At 47.1% G+C, this 19,136-nt stretch overlaps 5 protein-coding genes across 7 annotated transcripts; 1 reads left to right on the forward strand and 4 right to left on the reverse strand.

Moving 5' to 3' along the window:
* Positions 1–61: 61 nt before the first annotated feature.
* On the reverse strand, positions 62–2,560 carry gps2 (G protein pathway suppressor 2). Of its 2 annotated transcripts, XM_068755872.1 has the most exons (11): positions 2,419–2,560; positions 1,929–2,046; positions 1,720–1,829; positions 1,528–1,640; positions 1,362–1,441; positions 1,200–1,279; positions 948–1,113; positions 777–860; positions 607–683; positions 441–536; positions 62–359 (listed from the first exon to the last, which is right to left on the reverse strand). In XM_068755872.1, exons 2-11 carry the CDS (start codon positions 2,020–2,022, stop codon positions 267–269), a joined length of 993 nt encoding a protein of 330 aa, XP_068611973.1. In that variant the 5' UTR covers positions 2,023–2,046; positions 2,419–2,560; the 3' UTR covers positions 62–266. The 2 variants fall into 2 exon arrangements, with proteins under 2 accessions (XP_068611973.1, XP_068611972.1); XM_068755871.1 differs by having other exon boundaries at positions 62–536.
* A 330-nt stretch (positions 2,561–2,890) lies between these two features.
* Positions 2,891–5,729, reverse strand: LOC137911287 (gamma-aminobutyric acid receptor-associated protein). The gene is made up of 4 exons (XM_068755632.1): positions 5,507–5,729; positions 4,249–4,327; positions 4,043–4,161; positions 2,891–3,947 (listed from the first exon to the last, which is right to left on the reverse strand). Exons 1-4 carry the CDS (start codon positions 5,594–5,596, stop codon positions 3,867–3,869), a joined length of 369 nt encoding a protein of 122 aa, XP_068611733.1. The 5' UTR covers positions 5,597–5,729; the 3' UTR covers positions 2,891–3,866.
* A 1,826-nt stretch (positions 5,730–7,555) lies between these two features.
* Positions 7,556–10,354, reverse strand: ctdnep1a (CTD nuclear envelope phosphatase 1a). The gene is made up of 8 exons (XM_068755901.1): positions 10,250–10,354; positions 9,385–9,451; positions 8,904–9,022; positions 8,747–8,818; positions 8,509–8,625; positions 8,279–8,390; positions 8,021–8,105; positions 7,556–7,920 (listed from the first exon to the last, which is right to left on the reverse strand). The coding sequence occupies exons 1-8, from the start codon at positions 10,352–10,354 to the stop codon at positions 7,860–7,862; spliced, it is 738 nt and encodes a 245-aa protein (XP_068612002.1). The 3' UTR covers positions 7,556–7,859.
* Positions 10,355–11,582: 1,228 nt separating this feature from the next.
* Positions 11,583–13,388, reverse strand: elp5 (elongator acetyltransferase complex subunit 5). Of its 2 annotated transcripts, XM_068755930.1 has the most exons (8): positions 13,334–13,388; positions 13,152–13,212; positions 12,970–13,050; positions 12,628–12,839; positions 12,354–12,529; positions 12,182–12,277; positions 11,983–12,083; positions 11,583–11,865 (listed from the first exon to the last, which is right to left on the reverse strand). In XM_068755930.1, exons 1-8 carry the CDS (start codon positions 13,386–13,388, stop codon positions 11,757–11,759), a joined length of 891 nt encoding a protein of 296 aa, XP_068612031.1. In that variant the 3' UTR covers positions 11,583–11,756. The 2 variants fall into 2 exon arrangements, with proteins under 2 accessions (XP_068612031.1, XP_068612032.1); XM_068755931.1 differs by lacking the exon at positions 12,182–12,277.
* Positions 13,389–14,255: 867 nt separating this feature from the next.
* phf23b (PHD finger protein 23b) lies at positions 14,256–18,202 on the forward strand. The gene is made up of 5 exons (XM_068755837.1): positions 14,256–14,283; positions 15,498–15,529; positions 15,632–15,724; positions 15,832–16,441; positions 16,575–18,202. Exons 1-5 carry the CDS (start codon positions 14,256–14,258, stop codon positions 16,766–16,768), a joined length of 957 nt encoding a protein of 318 aa, XP_068611938.1. The 3' UTR covers positions 16,769–18,202.
* Positions 18,203–19,136: the final 934 nt, after the last annotated feature.

The raw sequence follows: 19,136 nt of genomic DNA on the forward strand, positions 1-19,136 counted from the left end.
TCCCACCTCAGCGTGTCCCTGCAGAAACCAGAACAAAGACGACGCTAACGGTAGCACGCGGCTTTAGCTCGTTTTATTTAGCTACAAAAAAAAACAAACGGCGGGGACCTGATCAAGAAGATGAGTGGAAGTTTCAGCCGCGCTGATGTAACCGAACGTTTAATAAGAGCTCATTCATGTAGCTAAAATGATCTTTTTACAAACATTTAATGTAAACGGGAACGTAAAGAGACGGCCTCGATGCGTTCCGTGGGATCTCCGTGGAGTTACTTCCCATGGTGGTAGAACCTCTGCCCGCCCTGGCTGTGGGGGAGGAAGCCGTGGCGAGTGGCGCCCTGAGGGGAGCTCTGGAACGGGGACTGGAGATGGAAGCAGAGAGTCAGCGACCGGCGAGCTAAGACGCTAAAAACCCGGGGATGAGAATCGCGTGGAGGCCTCACCTTGGCGGTGGGAATCTGGACCGACATCGCCGGCGTGGGCAGCAGCCCTGGAGCGGACGGGTGCATGGCTGGGGGGTGAATCGGCCGTAAAGCCCCCTGTGAAGAACAAACGCGAGGTCAGCGACGCAACGCTTCCGCTGAACGGCCGAGCGGCGTCTCGTCTTACGGCGTCGGTGAAGCCCGACTGCTGGTTGGCGTGTTCCAGCTGCTTCTGGAGGGGGATCCCCGCTCCGGGGATGTATCCTGCGTGAGAGGGGGAGGGGGACAGACAATCGATCGATCACTAACCGATACCGAAGCACAGACTACCTGGGGGGGGGGGGGGGCGACACCCACCCGGCTGGGAGGTGAAGTGGCTGTGGACGGGGTAGCCGGGCTGCTGGTGAGGGAGGTACTGCATGGCCTGAAACGCCGACGCACCTGTTGGGGGGGGGGGGGGGACTTCGTTAGGCCCCTCCTTTCTCATCAAAACCACAAAAAGCGCGACTTTCAGTCGAGTCGTTTTACCTCGGATCTGAGAGCTGCTGGCGAAACTGACGGGCACCGACGGTCCGGGGGCGTAGGGACGCTGGGCCTGGGGCACCCCGTAGGGCTCATGGACGCCCTGGCCCCCGCTGAACTGGCCGTGTTCCGCCGGGCCCGAGCTGAACCCCGGCGTTTGATAGTGGCGTGTCTGACGGGAGGTCGGGGGGGGGGGTCAAACGATGTAAAACGCTGCGACTACCGGGAGTTAAAGCGACTGAAATCCGTTTTGCTCACCGGAATCACGGCGGCCGGGAACAGCTGTTTGCTCCGGTCGCCGAGCAACGCGCCGGGTCGACTGTGGCCGACGGAACCGCCTGGAAGAGCCAATCGGAGGAGAAGAGTTCTCAAATGTCAGAAAAAGGGGAGAGCGACGGTTTCGCACCCGCCTCGCTTTACCCTGGATGCTGAGGAGGTGCTGCCCCGCGTGCATGGGCAGGCCGGACTGGTAGCTGGCTGACGTCAGTGTCGTTATGTCACTAAAAAAAAAAAAAAAAAGCAACTCGATGAGAACATTTTCTAAATAAACATTGCGTCGTGTTTTTCGTCGTCGCGTCCCGAACACCTCTGCTCCTTCCGCCGTCGCTTCTCCTCCTCGTGAAGAACCTTTTTGAGCTGCAGGAACAGCTGGTGCTTCTCCTCTTGGAGTCCTTGCAGCTTCTCGCCCATCTTCATCACCTGAAGGGGGGGGGGGATCGCAGGAAACATGGAGTCAGACCGACGTGCAGATTGGAGACAAACATTTATTCATCCAAACCTGCTCCTTGGTTTCTTCCAAAGACATCCTCTCCTCTATTTCTTTTGTCCTCTTCCGCTCTTCCTCCTCCTTCAGCTTCTGCTCCATCATTTTGTCAACCTCTTCCTCCTCTGGAAAAGTATAAATCCGGGTCGTTCAGCGATGGAAAACACATTCTAATCCCTTACTCAAAAGCAGAGAATAAAACGGGACGGAGTGGAAGTGGACACCTTGTCTCTTGCGCTCCCTCTCCCTCATGATGTGCTTGTGGAGGGCTCTGGCCATCGCGTTGGACAGCTTGGGTCTCTCCAGCAGGGCGGGCATGGTGACAGGCAGCGGGGGGGCCAGCTGGTGCGGATACAGTTTAAATCAGCCGTCAGAGATCACCAGATAGACGCCTAACAGCGAAAAGGCCTAAATAGCTGCTAGTCGGCTAGCACCTAGATTAGCGGTAGCTAATGCTAAGAAACGCTGTGTTTTAGTCTAATAGACGCGATATAGTTACTAAAGATACGGCGAAGGGTTTGGCTTTGTGTCATTCTAGAATATATCGAAACAGAATATTCAAAGCGGCGGCAACAATTTTATTTTATTTTAACATAAACGAAAGCTGGAGGTAGCTAGCTAGCTGGCGGTGGCTAGCTGCTGCTTCCCGTTAGCGATGCGCGTTGTAAACATTTCTAGCTACGTCATCGGAGAAAGTCAGAGAACTTTTCTTACGTTTGTTTTGTTGCGAGTCGTTTAATAAGAACTAAACCGTCTTGCGGTTTATAACGTAACTGCGGCTGGATCGGTTAACCGGAATCAAATCAAAACTTCCATTCGGACTATCAACAGAGAGGCCTTTTCTTTTCATTCCGGGTGACTGAATTGAGGTTCCGGTGTTAAACGTGACATCCGACGTCCCCGCCCCCAAAAAGAACTGCATGTTGGGAATTGTAGTTACATCTGTATTTTGACAAAGCACCGTACGCATACATTTCTTTTCACTCAAAACTCTGTATGGATTACATTTTAGAATCTTTTCAGACAAATTAAACAAGTATTATTCCATCATCACCTTTACATCATCAAAAATAAATAAAAATCTATGCAAACACAGGAACAAAGCTTTATTCAGATTATTCTGTCCTCAAATGTTAAATTTTTGGCTCCACGCGAAACTGGACTTGAATTACCACAAGGAGAAAAATTAGGATTAAAATTACTTTATTTGCAAGCTTGTTCAAAATATGACCCAAGATATTCAATGAAAACAAGAGACAGATACTTCTTCATCACATTTTATCATGTATGGTCATAAGTGGAAAGAAAGCCAGTAATGCAGCTGTATACGGAGTACATTTGTTTTTTTCTAAAAAAAAAAAAAAAAAAAAAAGGAGACAAATGTAAAACAAAAGAAGAGAAAACTCATACTCAGGTTTACAATAGCTTTAAGAAATTAGCCATTTAAAATGAACCATAACAGCAAACAATCATAGTAGCAGGCAAAATAATGAGTCTTACCACTGAAAGCAGAAGAAGCCGATTTTACTCCATGCCGCGTACAGATGTGGGGCAGAACGCTCAATCCGAGTCACAGAATTCAGTACCTGGTGATTTTAACAAAGGAGATGCCAAGCCACTTACACTTTTATTAGGGAAAACAACTGTGAAACAGTTATCCTTCACCCCGCCAGAGAAGGAAAAGAACCCCTGAAGATTCTATGAATTAACTACCCTAACCCTGAAAACAAACGTTATCCTCCTTGTAAGCCAACAAAAGAACGCAAAACAAACATTTACCTTATTTGTCCTTCTGAAATCACGTACTGATTTTCTTCGCTTAACCCTGGAGCAGGTATAATCACAGCCTAGTGCTAATGTTATTATATTATTCTTTTCAGTGCTTTGGGGAAAATATGATCAATTACGGCAAGAAAATAACTGGCCACAAGACCGTTCAACCAAAGTCGCTGCTGAAAATAAAAATGGAGGCAAATACAATTTAGATAGCAGAGTAATAAAAGACGTAGACGGATGGGAGAGGGGTCACGTATGGGATGAAGTTGCATTTCATAGTTTACTCTTGGAACTCTAAAGCTGCAGAGCTGGATTTAATATTTAAATGAATGAATGACGGAGGTCTCAGAAAGCCGGGTGGCGTTTTGAGAGAGTCGGTTGTGGGATCAGATTTCCCGTTGGCTGCTCCCGTACACACTTTCATCACTGTAGGCAATGTAGAGGAAAAAGTCCTCTTCATGATGTTCCTGAGAACAGTGAGAACGAAACAACATCCGTTCTGTCAGTACAGACATCCTACGAGCTTAACCCAGTACCAAATATTGATGCAGAAGATGAATACCTGGTACAACAGTCCCATGGTAGCTGAGGTGGGTGGAATGACGTTGTTTACAAAGAAGAAGAGGGCATCTTCAGCTCTCAAGTGGATTCTTTTCCGGATGAGGAAGTAAAACTGGCCCACTGACGGGTTTAACGGACAAAATTATCACGTAGATAACAACATATGTTATTTATTTCCAGAATTTGTATACAAAATACAACATTTACCTGTCAGATCAGAGGGAACAAGATATTTTTTCTTGTCCAGATCTCCTATTCTGGCTTTGGGTGCTTTCTCCACAATTACCTGAAAGGAAGGACAGAGGGAGAACGAAATCATCATTATTATTTACCTTGGAAAATTTAACTCTGGAACATTTGGACCTAAACCATAGAGCTTCTATGAAAGTGCATCTGAACCGTTGTGTAATGCATGCGTTTCATTTACATGCATTTATATTTGAAAAATCAACTCCAGGATTCTGCTGCTACTCCAGTCTTGAATCTACATTCGGGATTCAAGAGAGTAAATGTGGCCGTTTTTAATTTTAAAAAAAAGTTTTATATTTATAAAAAATAGGACCGAAATAAAACGGAGACATATCACTGTAGAGTTCAAATGATAAACATTTACAAATTATAGCCACTGCTTCTTCTTTTTTTTTAAGTAATTAATAAATAAATTACAAAAAGCTTCTAAAATGTGAACATGTCTGATTGAGCCAATAAAAGTTATTTCTTTTTAACAGATTAAACAAGACATTTGTAAAAGTCATCTTGGACTTTTGTGAGGTTTTGACGGGCTGTTTTACCATTTCCTTGAAAAATAAATCTGTTAATAATTTCTCATTTTAATAAGAAATTATTAACAGACTTATTCGATTATGGAATTCAATAATTTGCCGAAGCTTCACGTTAAATCACAAATGAAACTAATAATCGATTATTGACAATAACATTTATTCCTAAAATGTTATGATCAAAGAGCCACGGCAACGCAAACACGCGTTGCGTTTGTTTACGCAACTCAACCATGTTAAGGAGCGCTCCATTTCAACACCGTCCGACCCGACTACACCCACCTCCACTTTTGAAATCACCCCATACACGTATTTCCGACTGTAACGTCTTTGACGCCACAATCGTCGAAAGGAACCGGACATCCCATTTTAATTAAATCGCTGTATGCGCTGCAACAATACATAAACACAAGAACCCGGAAGGATCACGGGACGCTAATGCTAACTGGGCCCAAACCCTTTTTTTTTGGGTTAACCTCTAACGTTAGCATTGACAGCTAACGGGTTTTGTGTTTACAAATGTGGCCCACGGCGAGTACACTTCCGCCGCATATTTCTAGACGGGTTTTCATGCGCGGACACGAAGGTTGATGAAAACCCGCGGCGTAACAACCAGCTGTTAACCAGCTGCCATGGAAATGCTAACAACACAGATCGCGCTACAAAGCTAACTATAGCTAACTTACTGGCACCCTGTCCGGATACTTCTTTCTTATTTTCTCGCCCTCGGACCGCCTTTTCTCAAATGGATGCTCCTCTTTGTATTGGAACTTCATTGTTAATAGAGATGACAGACTCCGAGTCGGTCGCTCCGGGGATTGTACGAGTGAAGGTTCGCTAAAGAGGAGCGCCTCGAAACGCTGATACGCACGACACAAACAAAACGATGCTAACTAGCGTGTAGCTCGCTACAGCTGTTTTTCCTAGTGCGACTACGGCGGAAGGTTACAATAACAACATGACGTAGCGGATAATGTAGTCCGTCAGGGAATATTTGGCGCTGTTCCAAACAATATTAACGACAATCTTCAAGCGAAATGTTTTATTTTATACCCCGAGTAAAACACAGTACTTGTAAGATTACTTGTTTTTGAGGTAGTCCGAGCACAAAATTTCATTTTCTTCTGTGGCACTATTTTATTTTGATCAAACGCTGCGCAAGGAGACATTGGGCAGGGCAGCGACGAGGCAGGCGTCCTTGTCATATGACCGAGGCCCAGCATTTAGCAGCTAAGCAGTCAAACAGAAGAAGCAAATTAAATACAGCATGTATGGATCAGCGGCGCGTTTAATCAGCAAAAAATAATAACCATTGTAAGTTATGAATAATGACTAGATTTACGGGAAGTTTGGCTACTTCCAGTTGTGACGTCAGACAACGGTCACGTTCGATCAGTCAAACCTTGAAATCGAAAAACAACGAGGGGAAAGTCCATCTCTTTAAATGTCAATGATCAACATTCGTCTTAAACTAGTGCCGATCCGCAGCAGTACCTGTAACTGTTTCCTATTAAAAACGTGCATAACAGGCAGACAAAAATCAGTTCGCTTATTCTCTAAATCACATCTCTACAGAGATTAGGAAAATAAACGAACACGAAACGACGTGCATCACGAGTGGGTGACTTCAGTCCCTCTTCCAAGGAAAGCTACTAACCGGTTGCACAAGTTACTGCCGGCCAAATGGCTCGACGCACTGAAATAGGCAGCGTCCATCGTCTCCAAAGATAATCAGTGGAAACACTTTAACATCCCTTTGATGTTAACCGGAAGGTGACTTGTTTTTCTTTCAAATCTGGAAAAACACCGCACCCTAAGGTTCACATCGTCTGCAGACACACATCTCTTCTGCGTCAGGGACCTCCCACTAAGTTTTTTGAGGGTTGTTGTTTTTAATCTGAGACGGGTGTAGAAAAATGATCTGGAGCATGTGTCAAAAAACGCACAGAGAATATTCAGAGACGAAGAGGACAACCCTGCGAGACGCCTGCAGGGATGGACTTCTTGACAGCCAGCAGTATTTTTTTTCCGGGCCTCTCGCGTTGGGTTGAGGGTTTCAGTCACGCCACACGATGGCAGCGGCTCACCAGCAACGCGTCGACGCAGGAAACGCGAGCTCTTCCTCAAATCAGCAGCTGACGGGGTGCAAAATGCAAAGATGGCCCGAACGCGACGCATTCAGAGAACACAAAGTCGACGGTAAACTGGTCGATACTGACGAGTGTTTTATTAGTAACACAGACCTGGAGATGGGAGCCAATAAGAAGCCTCTGGGAGCCTCGACAAGACGGACATTGTTCGGGGCTTAATCGAGAGGGGAACACTGAAGATTTGGGGCGAGTGAAATGTAACGGTATGAAGTCATATTATATAATAGCGAAACGGCGCAGCGGCCCGCACATCGATTACGAGCCGCTCTCTATTACGTACAACTTTTCAGTCTCACGCGGAGCGTTTTGGGAACAGAGTGATTCGATTGCACCTCGAAGTTGATCCATTCTTCATGGAAAAAAGAATTTAGCATTTGATCTAAAAAAAAATAAATGAAAAAGGGGGCCTCTGTTTTGTTAATACAGTAAACGCACGAGTCGTCTGCTTGGTGGTGGCGAAGGAGGAGGACAAATTAATGTAGAATTGTCTTTGTTGCTATGGCGATCCAAAAGGGACTAAGGAGCTCAGCAAGCATAACCCCCCCCCCCCCCCCTCCCCCCCACTCAAGTCCAAGTTCACCTTCATATGCACACAGTCAGTATCAGGAGCGTTAAGGCAGAGAAGCTCCGTTTTCTTTTGAGGGGGGGGGGGGGGGATACAGATAATCAAAAATAAAAAAAATAAAAAAATGTGGCTAGCCCCTCCCTCCTCAGTAGTTCCAGGGGGGGGGGCTCCAGTAACCCCGTACTGTTCATCCCAAACCCTCATCTCCCCAGGACGCGTGCGAGAGGCACGGAGCGGCCCGGTGGGTCGTCAGGACGGAAGCCAGCAGAGAAGAAGAGGAAGAGGCCGGCCGACAAAAGGCCCGCCTACTCCCAGTTCAGCCAATCACCAGGGCCGATGCTGGTGGAGATTTCGACTGAGGACGGAGCGCACGTCTGCAGTGAACCTGAGTTAAAGAGAGGCACACACACACACACACCGGGACTCATTCAAAATGAGCTTTATATTGGAGGTCAAGGAAATGGACGGACGGGGCAACTCTTTACCGAAGGGCATCCAGCATAGGCAGCAGGTTGAGCAGCGCCGTGTCACTCGGGTCGCTGAACCAGGACTTGATCGGTATCGCATTGTCTGGAGGGCAGAAAGCAGGAACGGGCGCGGGGCGTGATTTCACGCCGCTTCGTTTGTGGCCGCGCGAACGTGAACGTGAGCTAGCGAAGCCGGCTGACACGCGCACACACACACACACACACACACACACACACACACGCGCGCACGGCACTTCTGTGGCTTCCGGGTCCTACCTGGATGGCTTCGATAAGCGCCGGGCGAGTTGTCCAAGATGACGATGCTGGACAGGTCATCGTGTACTACAGACAGGTCTTTAATATAACTACCTAGATCCAACGTACAATGCTGGCAAAAGAGAGAGAGAAACCAAACGAAAAAGGGGAGTCACCAACACCACGAGAGAGAGAGAGAGACGTCAAAGGGCGAGGGAGCATCCGCTTTAATCAGCGGCTCCAAGCGGTACCTGTCTGTAGTATCTGCGTTTCAGGATGTTCCTGTTATTGTCCAGCTTATCGGCTACTGCCGAGCCGTAGATCTCCATGCTAGCTGTGAAAACCACCAGTTCGTACCACTGGCTCACCTGCGCGCGCACACACACACACACACACACATGCACACACGCACGGGACGAAGCACACCAGTAAGTCACAAAAAGATCGCCAAACACGCAAAGTGAAGCCTGGCGGCAGGCCGACACTCACCACTTCCAAAAAGAAGTCGACGTGCGGCCTTTTATGAACGAAGAATCTGACCGGATGCTTGTCTATGACGACCTGCGTGAGGAAGACCACAGAAGAAGAGCCCCCGGTCACGGCGGCGTCCAGCTGGGACACACCGGTGGGACGTGAACGCGCTCACTTTTAGGATGAAGTCTGGCGGCGTGCCGGGTCTCACTGTGGGTCGGAGGACCCCGTCGTGGTGAGAGTGGATCAGCGTCTCGTCCAGGTCCAGAACCAGAATCTTCCTCTTTACCGCGTCTGGAGTTCATCATGGTAATACGGACACAGACTGATTAGCGGCACGCGCAGCTAACGAAGCCAGGCTACTCGCTGTGTGTGCGTGTGTGTGCACGTGTGTGTGTGTGCGTCGGTGCACGTGTGTCGTCAAGCATGCAAGCTTTGGTTTACAGCAGAATCCCCCGTTCTTCCTTTACAAACCGGTTTTTCGCCTCCTTCCACCTGAAACCCAACAGACCCATCGCGACGCCGTCTACGCTCGACGTCGTTTGAAAAGCACGCCTCCTTAAAAATAATAAAAGCGGCCGCGAAAAACTTTTCCGAAATGTCAAAACAAAATACCGAAGATTCCGACGCCGCGGGGAAACCGATCGTCTACTCACTGAGTCTGTTTCGGGAGACGGGCGACAGAGGCAGGGTGTCGTACCGGACCGTCTGATACTGGATTATCTGCGAGACGGAAGAGATGAACGTCAGATTATCGGCACATTATTGAGACACATTAGATGCCCCCCCCCCCCCCCCTGCCTTTAGTGGGAGGATACTCAAGAAGAAAAGAGGATGCCAGTAAAACGGCGACTCCAGAGGAGGGTCTTTTTGAATGCTCTTGCCCCCCTGGGGGGGGGGGCTCTGCTCTATTCTTTACAGGGCTATTTTTATCCCCCCCCCACAGCTGTCGGTGGGTGTCAGTGGAGTGTGAGGCACCCACAGAAAGGTGGGTGGCGGGGCCTTCCGCTGTGTCACCTCCTGCTGCTGCTCCTACGCTCTGGGGAAGCCTACTGGTGGGTGGGAGCAGCTGCCGGGCACCACGGTGGGGGGGGGGGGGGCGCATCAAGGACTGATATTTAATAGTTTTTCTGAAAAAAAGAATCCTCTATTGCATGAGGCAGGATCATTAAAAAGAGAACAACGAGAGAGAACAGTACGCTCTGAGCTTCTGCCTCGAGGCGATTATGACACGGGGCAATCGTCCAGGATGCGGAGATGGAGTCAAAGTCCACTCAGATATATATATATATACACATATATATATATATATATATGTATGTCTACTAACGACTGACAGCACCTACGTCTGAAAGTGCAAATGAGCAATAAGCACAAAATGCTTATTGCTCATTTGATAAAAAACTATCATGATCGATCCACACTACAGGTGATCTGAGATGTGATTATTATTTACACACACGTGGCAGCCATGACACCGGCTCCGCTCGTGGTTAACGGGGACAACCCACTGATTCTTACCGTTCGGAGGTGCTTCCTGAGGATGTACATGATGAAGCCCCATATTCTCGACGTCACGCCGAGAAAGGTGCGGAGGCCAAGCAAACACTGCCGGGTCTTCAGCATGTTGACGGACCCCCCCCAGAACTAGCCTGGGCAAGCCTCAAGTTAACAGCCTTTCTCCCAGGTTTTAATTCAAGAAGTCTCTTGCAAGTGAAAGTAAAACTAGCCAGAAGCCAAGCAAACGTGTGAGAACCTCGCTCTGCACGCCTGCGGCACGATTAACGCGGGACAGAACGCATTTCCGGCGTGAACAGAAAGACAACCGCGGTTTAAAAAGAAACGTCGCTGCGCGGCGGACCCCAGCGCGCCGCTCGTTGACAAGCTAGCTCAGCGGCTAGCCGTGTACCGACTAACGCTAGCTAGCGGCCACGAAGCTACCGCTAGCTCGAAAAGACTGACCACCTTGAAGCCAGGAACAGAAAATAACCCCCCTCCCCCCCCCAAAAAAAACGGCGGGGCCGCTCGTTGTTAACGACCGGGTCACCGCGTCAAGACTCCGAAGAGGGACAGCTTCCCAAAAGTTCCACAAAGTCCGACCGGCCCAGCTAAAATCAGTTTGTAGTCCAGTAGAAATCCGGAATGAGACTGCGAGCCGCCATCGCCGTGTTGCCGTCACTTCCGCCAGGGATCCGGTGGTCGCGCGCAGCACGTCCACGTGGAAGGAAAATAAACAGACGTGGACGAGCGCGCTCCTGATTTCTACTATGGTTATATGTCATGATTTTTGTGAATGCTTTTTTTTCCTTAGCAGTTGTGTGACTGAATGGATATTGGAACCAAAAAACATTTAATTTAGCTGCAAATTCAGGAATTTCATCGCTTAACACGAAGATAGGACGTTTTTTAACGTGATTTCTCAGGTTTTTGATCTCAAAATCTGGTATATATAGGGGTCTTTTATTAATGAGCGTGTGCAATTTGGGTGCAGTTCCGAATAAAAAAATTATATTCACTAAATTAAATGAGCTGACTATTATATATTATATTATAATATTCCACCACTGAACTTGAGTGATCTACTTCAATTTTTAAGCTTTTTTTTTTAAACTAATGCACTGATTGTGATTGTGCGAAAAATGCACATATGTGAATGAAAAGCCATGACTTGATGGATTTTCCATATCAGATTGTTTCAATTGGATCATATAGTTTTTAGGGCCTCGGGAAAAATTAATGTGTCAAGTATTTTACAAAACCTGAACCACAGCAAAAAATAGCACTTTACAGCAGTCTAAAATTACATGCAGAAAAATGTAAACTTAAAAATAGCATTAAGAAAACATCTCCGGGCAAAATCATTTAATAGATATAATACAGGCTTTTTACAGGAATGTTGCGTGTTATTTTATACTGTATCTTCAGAGCTCCATGAGATGGCAAAAAAGCTTTGAATCTCCTCAACCGGAAACCACTTGATTGTCTTTGAATAGCAAGCAGGAAAAAAATTAACTTTGGTGTCGTAACCCTAGAGATCAAGATCATCATCAGGGTCTTCCTCATCAAAGTCGTCATTGGCATCAGGCTCATAGTGAATTTTTCCTGAACCTGGGCCTGAATGGAGCAAAGCTGTTTTCCTGAAAAGAAAAAAAAGGGACCGTGTTTCAGTATTTAAATTAAAAACATGAGACTAACATTTATGGGATGCAAATAGAAATAATGACAAAGAAAGAAAATATTGGAAAGTTTCTCACTTCTCTTTGCTGAAGACAAAGGGAAGTGAAAGTTTCTCCCTGGCTTTGCGCTCCGCGTCGGATAGTCGAAGGTTAAAGGTCAGCTTGGCTGTTGGATCCATCTATGTAAACACAAAGAAAAAAGGCCTTTTCAGTGCTACCATGTAAAAGAAAAGCCAGGTGTTCAAATGGCGCCGATGTACAAAGAGTTATATTGCACCTCCTGCTCCTCCGGGTCAGCCAGCCTCAGTCCAGTTGGGCTCGGCCTACTCTGTGTTACGACTGTAAAATCCCCTTTGATCATGAAAATCTCTTCCTTAGGACACAAAATCATTACACAATATTTTTACTACAGAGACACACAAAATAGTCCAAAGGGAACCGCGGCTTACATCTTGCACGACTTTGCCCGATCTTGAGCGCTTGGTCATTTTTGCCACCGTTCCGTCTCCCTCCATCCCAGGTGCTACAGTAATGACGGAAGTGGCCAACTGGCACACACTTCCCACCGTACCTCTGTGATGCATATCCGCATGGAGGAGACTGATGATAGATCTCACAGATCCCCCTAATGAAATCACAGGAAAAAAAAGTTCAGCTGCACTCAAAAAATTAAACCTGCAAAGATGATGCGCAGACATTAAGTGGATTAACGTTCTTTTTTGCCTTTTCTGAGTTGGTCAAGAGTCCGACAGACAACCGACGGGCTGTGGTGTCTCAAAATCCATGACAGAGAGTCGATCACTAAGGTGGCGGGTTTGGGGCGAGGCGTTTGCTTGACCAGATGCACAAGTGCTTCCAAATTGAACTGCTGAACGGTGAAAGCTTTCTCATCAGTCCAGCCGAGGGGGTCCGTATGAGCATTGTGGAATCGCAGCCTGTGTGACAAAAAAGAGATATAATTAACGCTCAGTTTAAAAATTTCTGACTGACAACATGTTCTCCCTTGCCAATATATAAGAAACTGCTGGGTGTCAAGGTGCCGTTTGATAAGTATTAATAAGTCACCTCTGAATTTGGGATCCTTTCAATCCATCTTTCATCTCCTCTTCACTGACCTCAAAGCCAAGGACGTGGACAGCTTCATCCCTGCATTCAGAAGGTTTTTAATCACGCGTTCATTTTTGAAGCAAATACGTGGGAGAGAGAAAAAATATATATACATTATCTTACTTATTTGTTAAGAATACCTGTTCAGCGCATAATTGATGAAGCTCTTCAGGAGGCTCCGACCACAACAACTGGCAGAATCTACCGACGTAGAGACATTTACATGACTTCACAGCAAACCTTTGATTCGGGGTCAGATCTGACCCGGTTAGGCTATTGCTCACGATTCCGACTTAATAAATACACATTTTAGAACTCCTACCTTGTATTATATGAAATACCCCACCATCAGTGCTTTGCAATAAGTCTGTCAACATGGTACTACGATAAAGTAGCCTTAGCTTTTAGTTAGCTAGCACGCTGTGCGCTAATATCGCGATAAGACGTCCGTGAATTCAGCAATTCAACAACAGGAACCTTAAATCGCTTAAATTACTGAAATATAAGCGCCTAAAGGAATTAGAACATTTCCAACCAGCACGTTTAGCTACGTAGCATTTTTTTTGGATAGTTGACATTTTAAAACGTCATATCCCAGAGTTCCCATCACCGTATTTGTCAATCGCGTTAGGGAGATGTAGTCCAAGCATGATTCACAGACCCGTTTGTTTGTGTGGTAAAGACGACGAAAGAGAAACTACATTACCCAGTAACCCCCCCCAAAGGAACCATTCCGCTGGCAGCCTCAAGAGGTTTCTGCCGCGCACGGAGAGACGGACCGTGCGGAGCAAAGTCAGAAGCGTTGCCGTTTCGTGTGCGATCGGCGGAGGAACGGAGAAAAAAAAAAAAAAACTTCGGACAAGTTTCCATTATGAACTTCTGCACCAGTGAGCGCGTTTTTCTAAAGACTCTTTTACGCGTGCCAGACGTCACTGTGAATGCTGGGATGGTGAAAAGGGAGCTGTAGCTGCTGGACTTTGTATTTTAGCCGTCTTGCAGAGGCGGCTTGCTTCTGTCGCTACGAATCTCCGGACGAGGGAACATCACAGCTTCGAGCGACAGATAAGCAACGACTTGTCTTCCGCGCCCTTGCCTTGGCTGTTGTTGAAGTTGCCCGGCGGTAACTTTGCAGCCACGCCGGTGGGGGGGGGGGGGGGGGAAGGCACAGCGCGACGGCCGCTATTCCGGCTAGCTCGCTCCGCTGCTCCTGATTCTCGGATCGAGGCCTCGTCGGACGGGCGACAATGCTTGACATAATGTCTGAGCACCAAGGTACGTAAGCGTTGCGGATACAATAATCAAACGATATTTGCACCATTTTAGTGTTCTCTGCTGTAAGATAGCTACTTTGTTTTACTGATCACTGACAAGCTAACTTTAATGCTAACGGCGCACATTCGGTTGCGTATGTTGTATTCTTAGCGGTTCTCGCGTTGACAGATACACAATCCGTCGGCAGTTTAATCGAAATGGCGTCAGAGCGAGTTCATTTTGCTGGATTTCGTGTGGCTGACCAAATATTTACGCATCCGTTGCACAGTTGCGTTGCGTTGACGGGGCAGCCGAGGCATTTGTGGCTAATGGTTGGACGGCTAGCTTCGCCGCTACCCCACCTCCCTGAAAGCATTTGTTAACTTTAACTTTTACACCCACGGATGACACCACGTTTAACGTCAACTCAAACCTCCGAAGCGGCAACTCCTCTCGATTAAACGGACGTTTGCCTCACGCCTGAGCTAACCCCAAGATCCAAAGCTAATTAGCACCTGATTTCGAGATTAAGGGAGAAAATGGCTATAATTAGCTATCTCGACCGATCGTTAGCATGACGTGACTCTCTTTTTACACACCGAAACGAACCGTTTTCCGTGTTTAGTCCAAAGTAATTGTTTTCACATTCGTCGGGCATGTATGGATCACATGATTGCCAAAAACTAAAAATGTAATCGCTGCGAATCGCGTAACGTATTATGCTAGCTAGCTAGCTAGCTTACCCTCAACTTGCCAGCTAGCTAGCTAACGGTAGCATGCTAGACAATAACGTTAAAGTTATGTTTCAACCTTGGCAGCTAGCAGACTGGGCGTTTCACTGAAATAGCGACGTCGGTATTAAGTTTAATTAATAGTTGTCGGGTGGCGGAATCTGAAGCCAGGGACGTCTTTATGTTCGCCGGGTTAGCATGTCGGAATTCGACTCTTGTGCGTCCAATAACGGACTCGTATTGCTTCCCATATAAAGCGTTAGCACTGTCGGGGGATTCGATCAACTCCGACAGACGCGACACGACGAAGATTGATCATCACCGATAATAAGAGTGAGCTGCTGGACCAGTGTTAGCAAGCTAATGCTAGCGTTAGCCGACATGTGATCGCACCCAGGCAATTGTTAATTCTGTGTGTGAGCTGTCTGTGTGAACAAGAGATACGCGCATCTAATTGCCCCCCCCCCCCCTCCACCCCCCCTCTCCACCCCCCCTCTCCACCAGATTCACGATTGACGTGCAAAACGGAAACTTTGGTAAGTACTGTTTTTTTTTTGTTTTTACTGAGTAGTCTTGATAGTTTCTTTTAGCTTGTCTGGGTTAGCTTCACCTGCTGATACAGGCTGCGCTTCCTTCAGCCCCCAGAGAGGAAAAAGAGGACGGTGGAGGACTTCAACAAGTTCTGCAGCTTCGTGTTGGCTTACGCTGGCTACATCCCGAGTCCAAAAGAGGTAACGTTCCTCGTGTGTCGGCGTTGATGTGAGGAAAAGAGCGCTGTTGCTAGATTTGCTTGATCGTGATCTCCCCCCCCCCCGCCGCCGTTTTCTTTTTGTTGTAGGAAAGTTCGTGGTCCCCGACGTCATCCAGCTCTTCACGCAGTTCAGGGTTGTCGGCCGATGGCGGCGGCGGCAGCTCTATGGGCAATACCTGGGCGGGCGGAAGCTCCGACATTCACACCATCCACACGTTTGTCCGCAAAGCTCGCGCAAACAAGGGCAAAAATATCCGTCGAATGCACTCTGACAGCACCCTGCTGGACAAGATGCGCCTCAAAGACTCCTTGTTCGAGGACCAGGCCAGCTCCAAGGCGGAGCGCAAGAAGGACAAGAAGCTGAAGAGGCTGTCGCTGGGTTCGGCCACGGCCGCGGCGGACAGCGGCAGCAGCGAGGGCGAGAAAAGGGCCCGCATCAAGCGCAGCAAAAACTCTAAAGAGCCGAAAGCCAAGAAGCTCAAGAGTTCGTCCGCTCAGAGCGAGACGGACTCGGAGGCACGGAACACACACGCAGAGGTACGGCCCGTCCGGCAGGAGCTGGCCGGGCACGGGGGCTCCACCCCGAGCGCGCCGAGTCTGGGGAAGATGCAGCCGGAGGAGTCCCTCAGGGAAGCGGAGATGAGCTCCAGCGAGGGCGAGACCTGGATTGCTGATGAAGACATTATGGTGGAATCAGGTACGATGTCGTTTATAACGCCACGAGCGCCGTCTTGTGTGTGTGTTTTTTTTTTTTTTTTTTATTTGTTCAATCGCTTTGCAGCATTTTTAACGAGCCGCGTCGTTGTCGCCGCGCTTTCTCTCAAACGCAGGGGACGATTCGTGGGACTTGATCACCTGTTACTGCGGGAAGCCGTTCGCAGGAAGGCCGATGATCGAGTGCAACCAGTGCGGCATATGGGTGCACCTGTCGTGCGCGAAGATCAAGAAGTCCAACGTTCCCGACATCTTTTACTGCCACAAGTGCAGGGACGTGAGGCGGTCGGGACACAAAAAAGACCCCTAGAGATGGCTGAGATGAGGGACAGAGGACGCGTCCGCCCTGTTTTTTTTTGCTGTTTTCTTTGATGCCTGCAGCCAAGACGAGCCTAAATTATCACCTGATGACAACTGTTATTGTCACTTTGTTCGATTTTGTTTGACAATCGCAAACTTTCATATTTATCCCTCGTTGTTCTCTGGCCTATCTCCGAAGAACTGGACGGAAGGACACCGAGACAACGGGGAGTCATTTATTTGTCCTTTTTTTTTTTATTATTATTAATTGCCTTTTGTTTTTCCGCTGTGTTCACATGCACATACATTTTCACGCTTAGTCCCTCGGTTGTTTAAGGCGCATATCGAGTTAAGGTTTATTTCTTTAGGATGTTAACAGTCGGCAAGAAAAAAATATGTTTGTCTCGAGGACGTTCTCAATCGAATAACATTTACCCTCAATGAACATTTCGCACATTGACAGATTAGTCTCGAGAGGGGAAATGTCACTCCTTTATTTGCGTAGGTGGGCAGCTCGTTTTATTTTTCATCCCTTGCTGGCGGGTTGATTTTTGTATTTTATTTTTTGGGGGGGGTTGTGATTGTCACCTGAAATTTGAAATAATAATCTCATCCGTTTCAGATTACGTTTTCTTTGGCTTCAGTCTGTTAGCGTTTAATGTGTTGCGTCTGGATTGCTCCATTTCACGTTCCACACAGTTCCTTCGGCAGTGCTCTTTGACGTTACACACCCAAATATAATTTCGTAATGATTTCGCTAGCTCGCGTTTGGACTACGACGAGGTACGACTGAGTAAAACTGTACTTGGCGTGTCGCTGTGTACTTTCACGATTGAGCGCTTAACGTTTCTCCCCGTCCGGCCCGTTAGTCGCTAATGGCTAATTACCACGAACAACGCTTCGGGTTTTGATGTTTTCCGTTTCGTGTTTAATTTTGGTTTAAAAGCTCACCTGATTTGAGGCGGTTGTTCCTGGGAAAATAGTTGGCTTGGCGGTGTCTGAGGCTTTGTTCATTGAATGGTTGTAAATATTTATTTTCCTTGTTTTTTGTGCATGTAATTGTTTTATTATTATTTTTCTTTTTGTTTAGCTTTCTGGAAAGCTGGATTAGCGATGCGCCTGCATCAGGGAATGGATTTCAGATTGTCTCTCATCAAGAACAAAGTCGTAGTGTACAGGGATCGGGTGATGCCATGTCGGTTGTGGCATTTGTTCGTGTTTTGTTTTTACCATGTGCTTCTTTCCTTTCTGTTGGTGGGAGTTTCCTGGTAAGTCTCCGGTAGCGGTTGCGCACGCTACTATTTCAATTCTATGTACATATGCCGGTCTCTGACAACTGTACATATGTGGAGCGGAAAGAGGAAAAATACCCAAGCAAAAAATCTATATTTTCTGCAGTCTGATATTGTTTTCATTAATCGTAGCTTGAGAAATAAAAGTTCTTTGGGAATTAAAGGTGGTGTTGTATTTATAATCTTTATTCTTGCATGTGAGGCAGTTTATTTTATGTTTTTTTCTGGTATACAGTACAGTAGAGCAGTTTGAATTGAGCACACAGCTGTCATGTCGGTGTTCTGCCGCTAGTGGGCGTGATTGGGTCACACGTCTCACCTGTCAACGTGACGGTGAGTCAGTGAATGAATGAGATCATTTCTTGTGTTCTTCCCAGTGGATTTCAGGCTCATCCTGTAACAAATGGAGGTTTATCAAACGATTCAAGTCCTGAAATTGGTTTTATTTATTTTTTTGCCAAATGGACACTGTGTTGACAGTTTCCAAATCTATGAAGTCTGACAGAACTGTTTGGAATGCCTTCAAGAAGTTTGAGTAGAAGATGTGTTTTTTCTGTTTGCCTTGACATCAGTACCACCGTTGATCGCTAGGGGCGGTGTGGGCGTGCTTCGAGTACGTTAAGGCAAATCTGTCCGCACAACCCGAAGAAGACAAATCTACCCGGAAAAGCATATAAAAAACTCTTCTTCCACACGTTGATTAAATTTCATGCCTCCATTATGTATTTACTACGCACATCGTCACAACCTCCTCTACCGCCGCCATCTTTGCCGTCGCGGTAGCTTCTTTCTTCTTCACTGCCATCTTGTGGGGTATGTCGATATCAACGTAAATGACGTGCGTAAATGTGGCGCCAATATGGAAACGGACGCTTCTACGGTAAAAAAAAAAAAAAAAAAAAAGTTACGTAAATGTCGTAAACCAGAGCCTTTACTTGCCAACGAGCTAACAGCGCCATCAGGTGGTTGTTGATAAACGCAATTTTCCCGAGGCTCGCCCCGCCCCGCCCCGCCCATCTGTGGCTTCAGGCACAGATAAGTAGTCACGTCCACTATCTTAAAGTCCTGTTTGCCGCCCGCGTCCGC

The sequence above is a fragment of the Brachionichthys hirsutus genome, chromosome 23 (genome assembly GCF_040956055.1).
Source record: "Brachionichthys hirsutus isolate HB-005 chromosome 23, CSIRO-AGI_Bhir_v1, whole genome shotgun sequence".
Classification (NCBI taxonomy): Eukaryota; Metazoa; Chordata; class Actinopteri; order Lophiiformes; family Brachionichthyidae; genus Brachionichthys; species Brachionichthys hirsutus.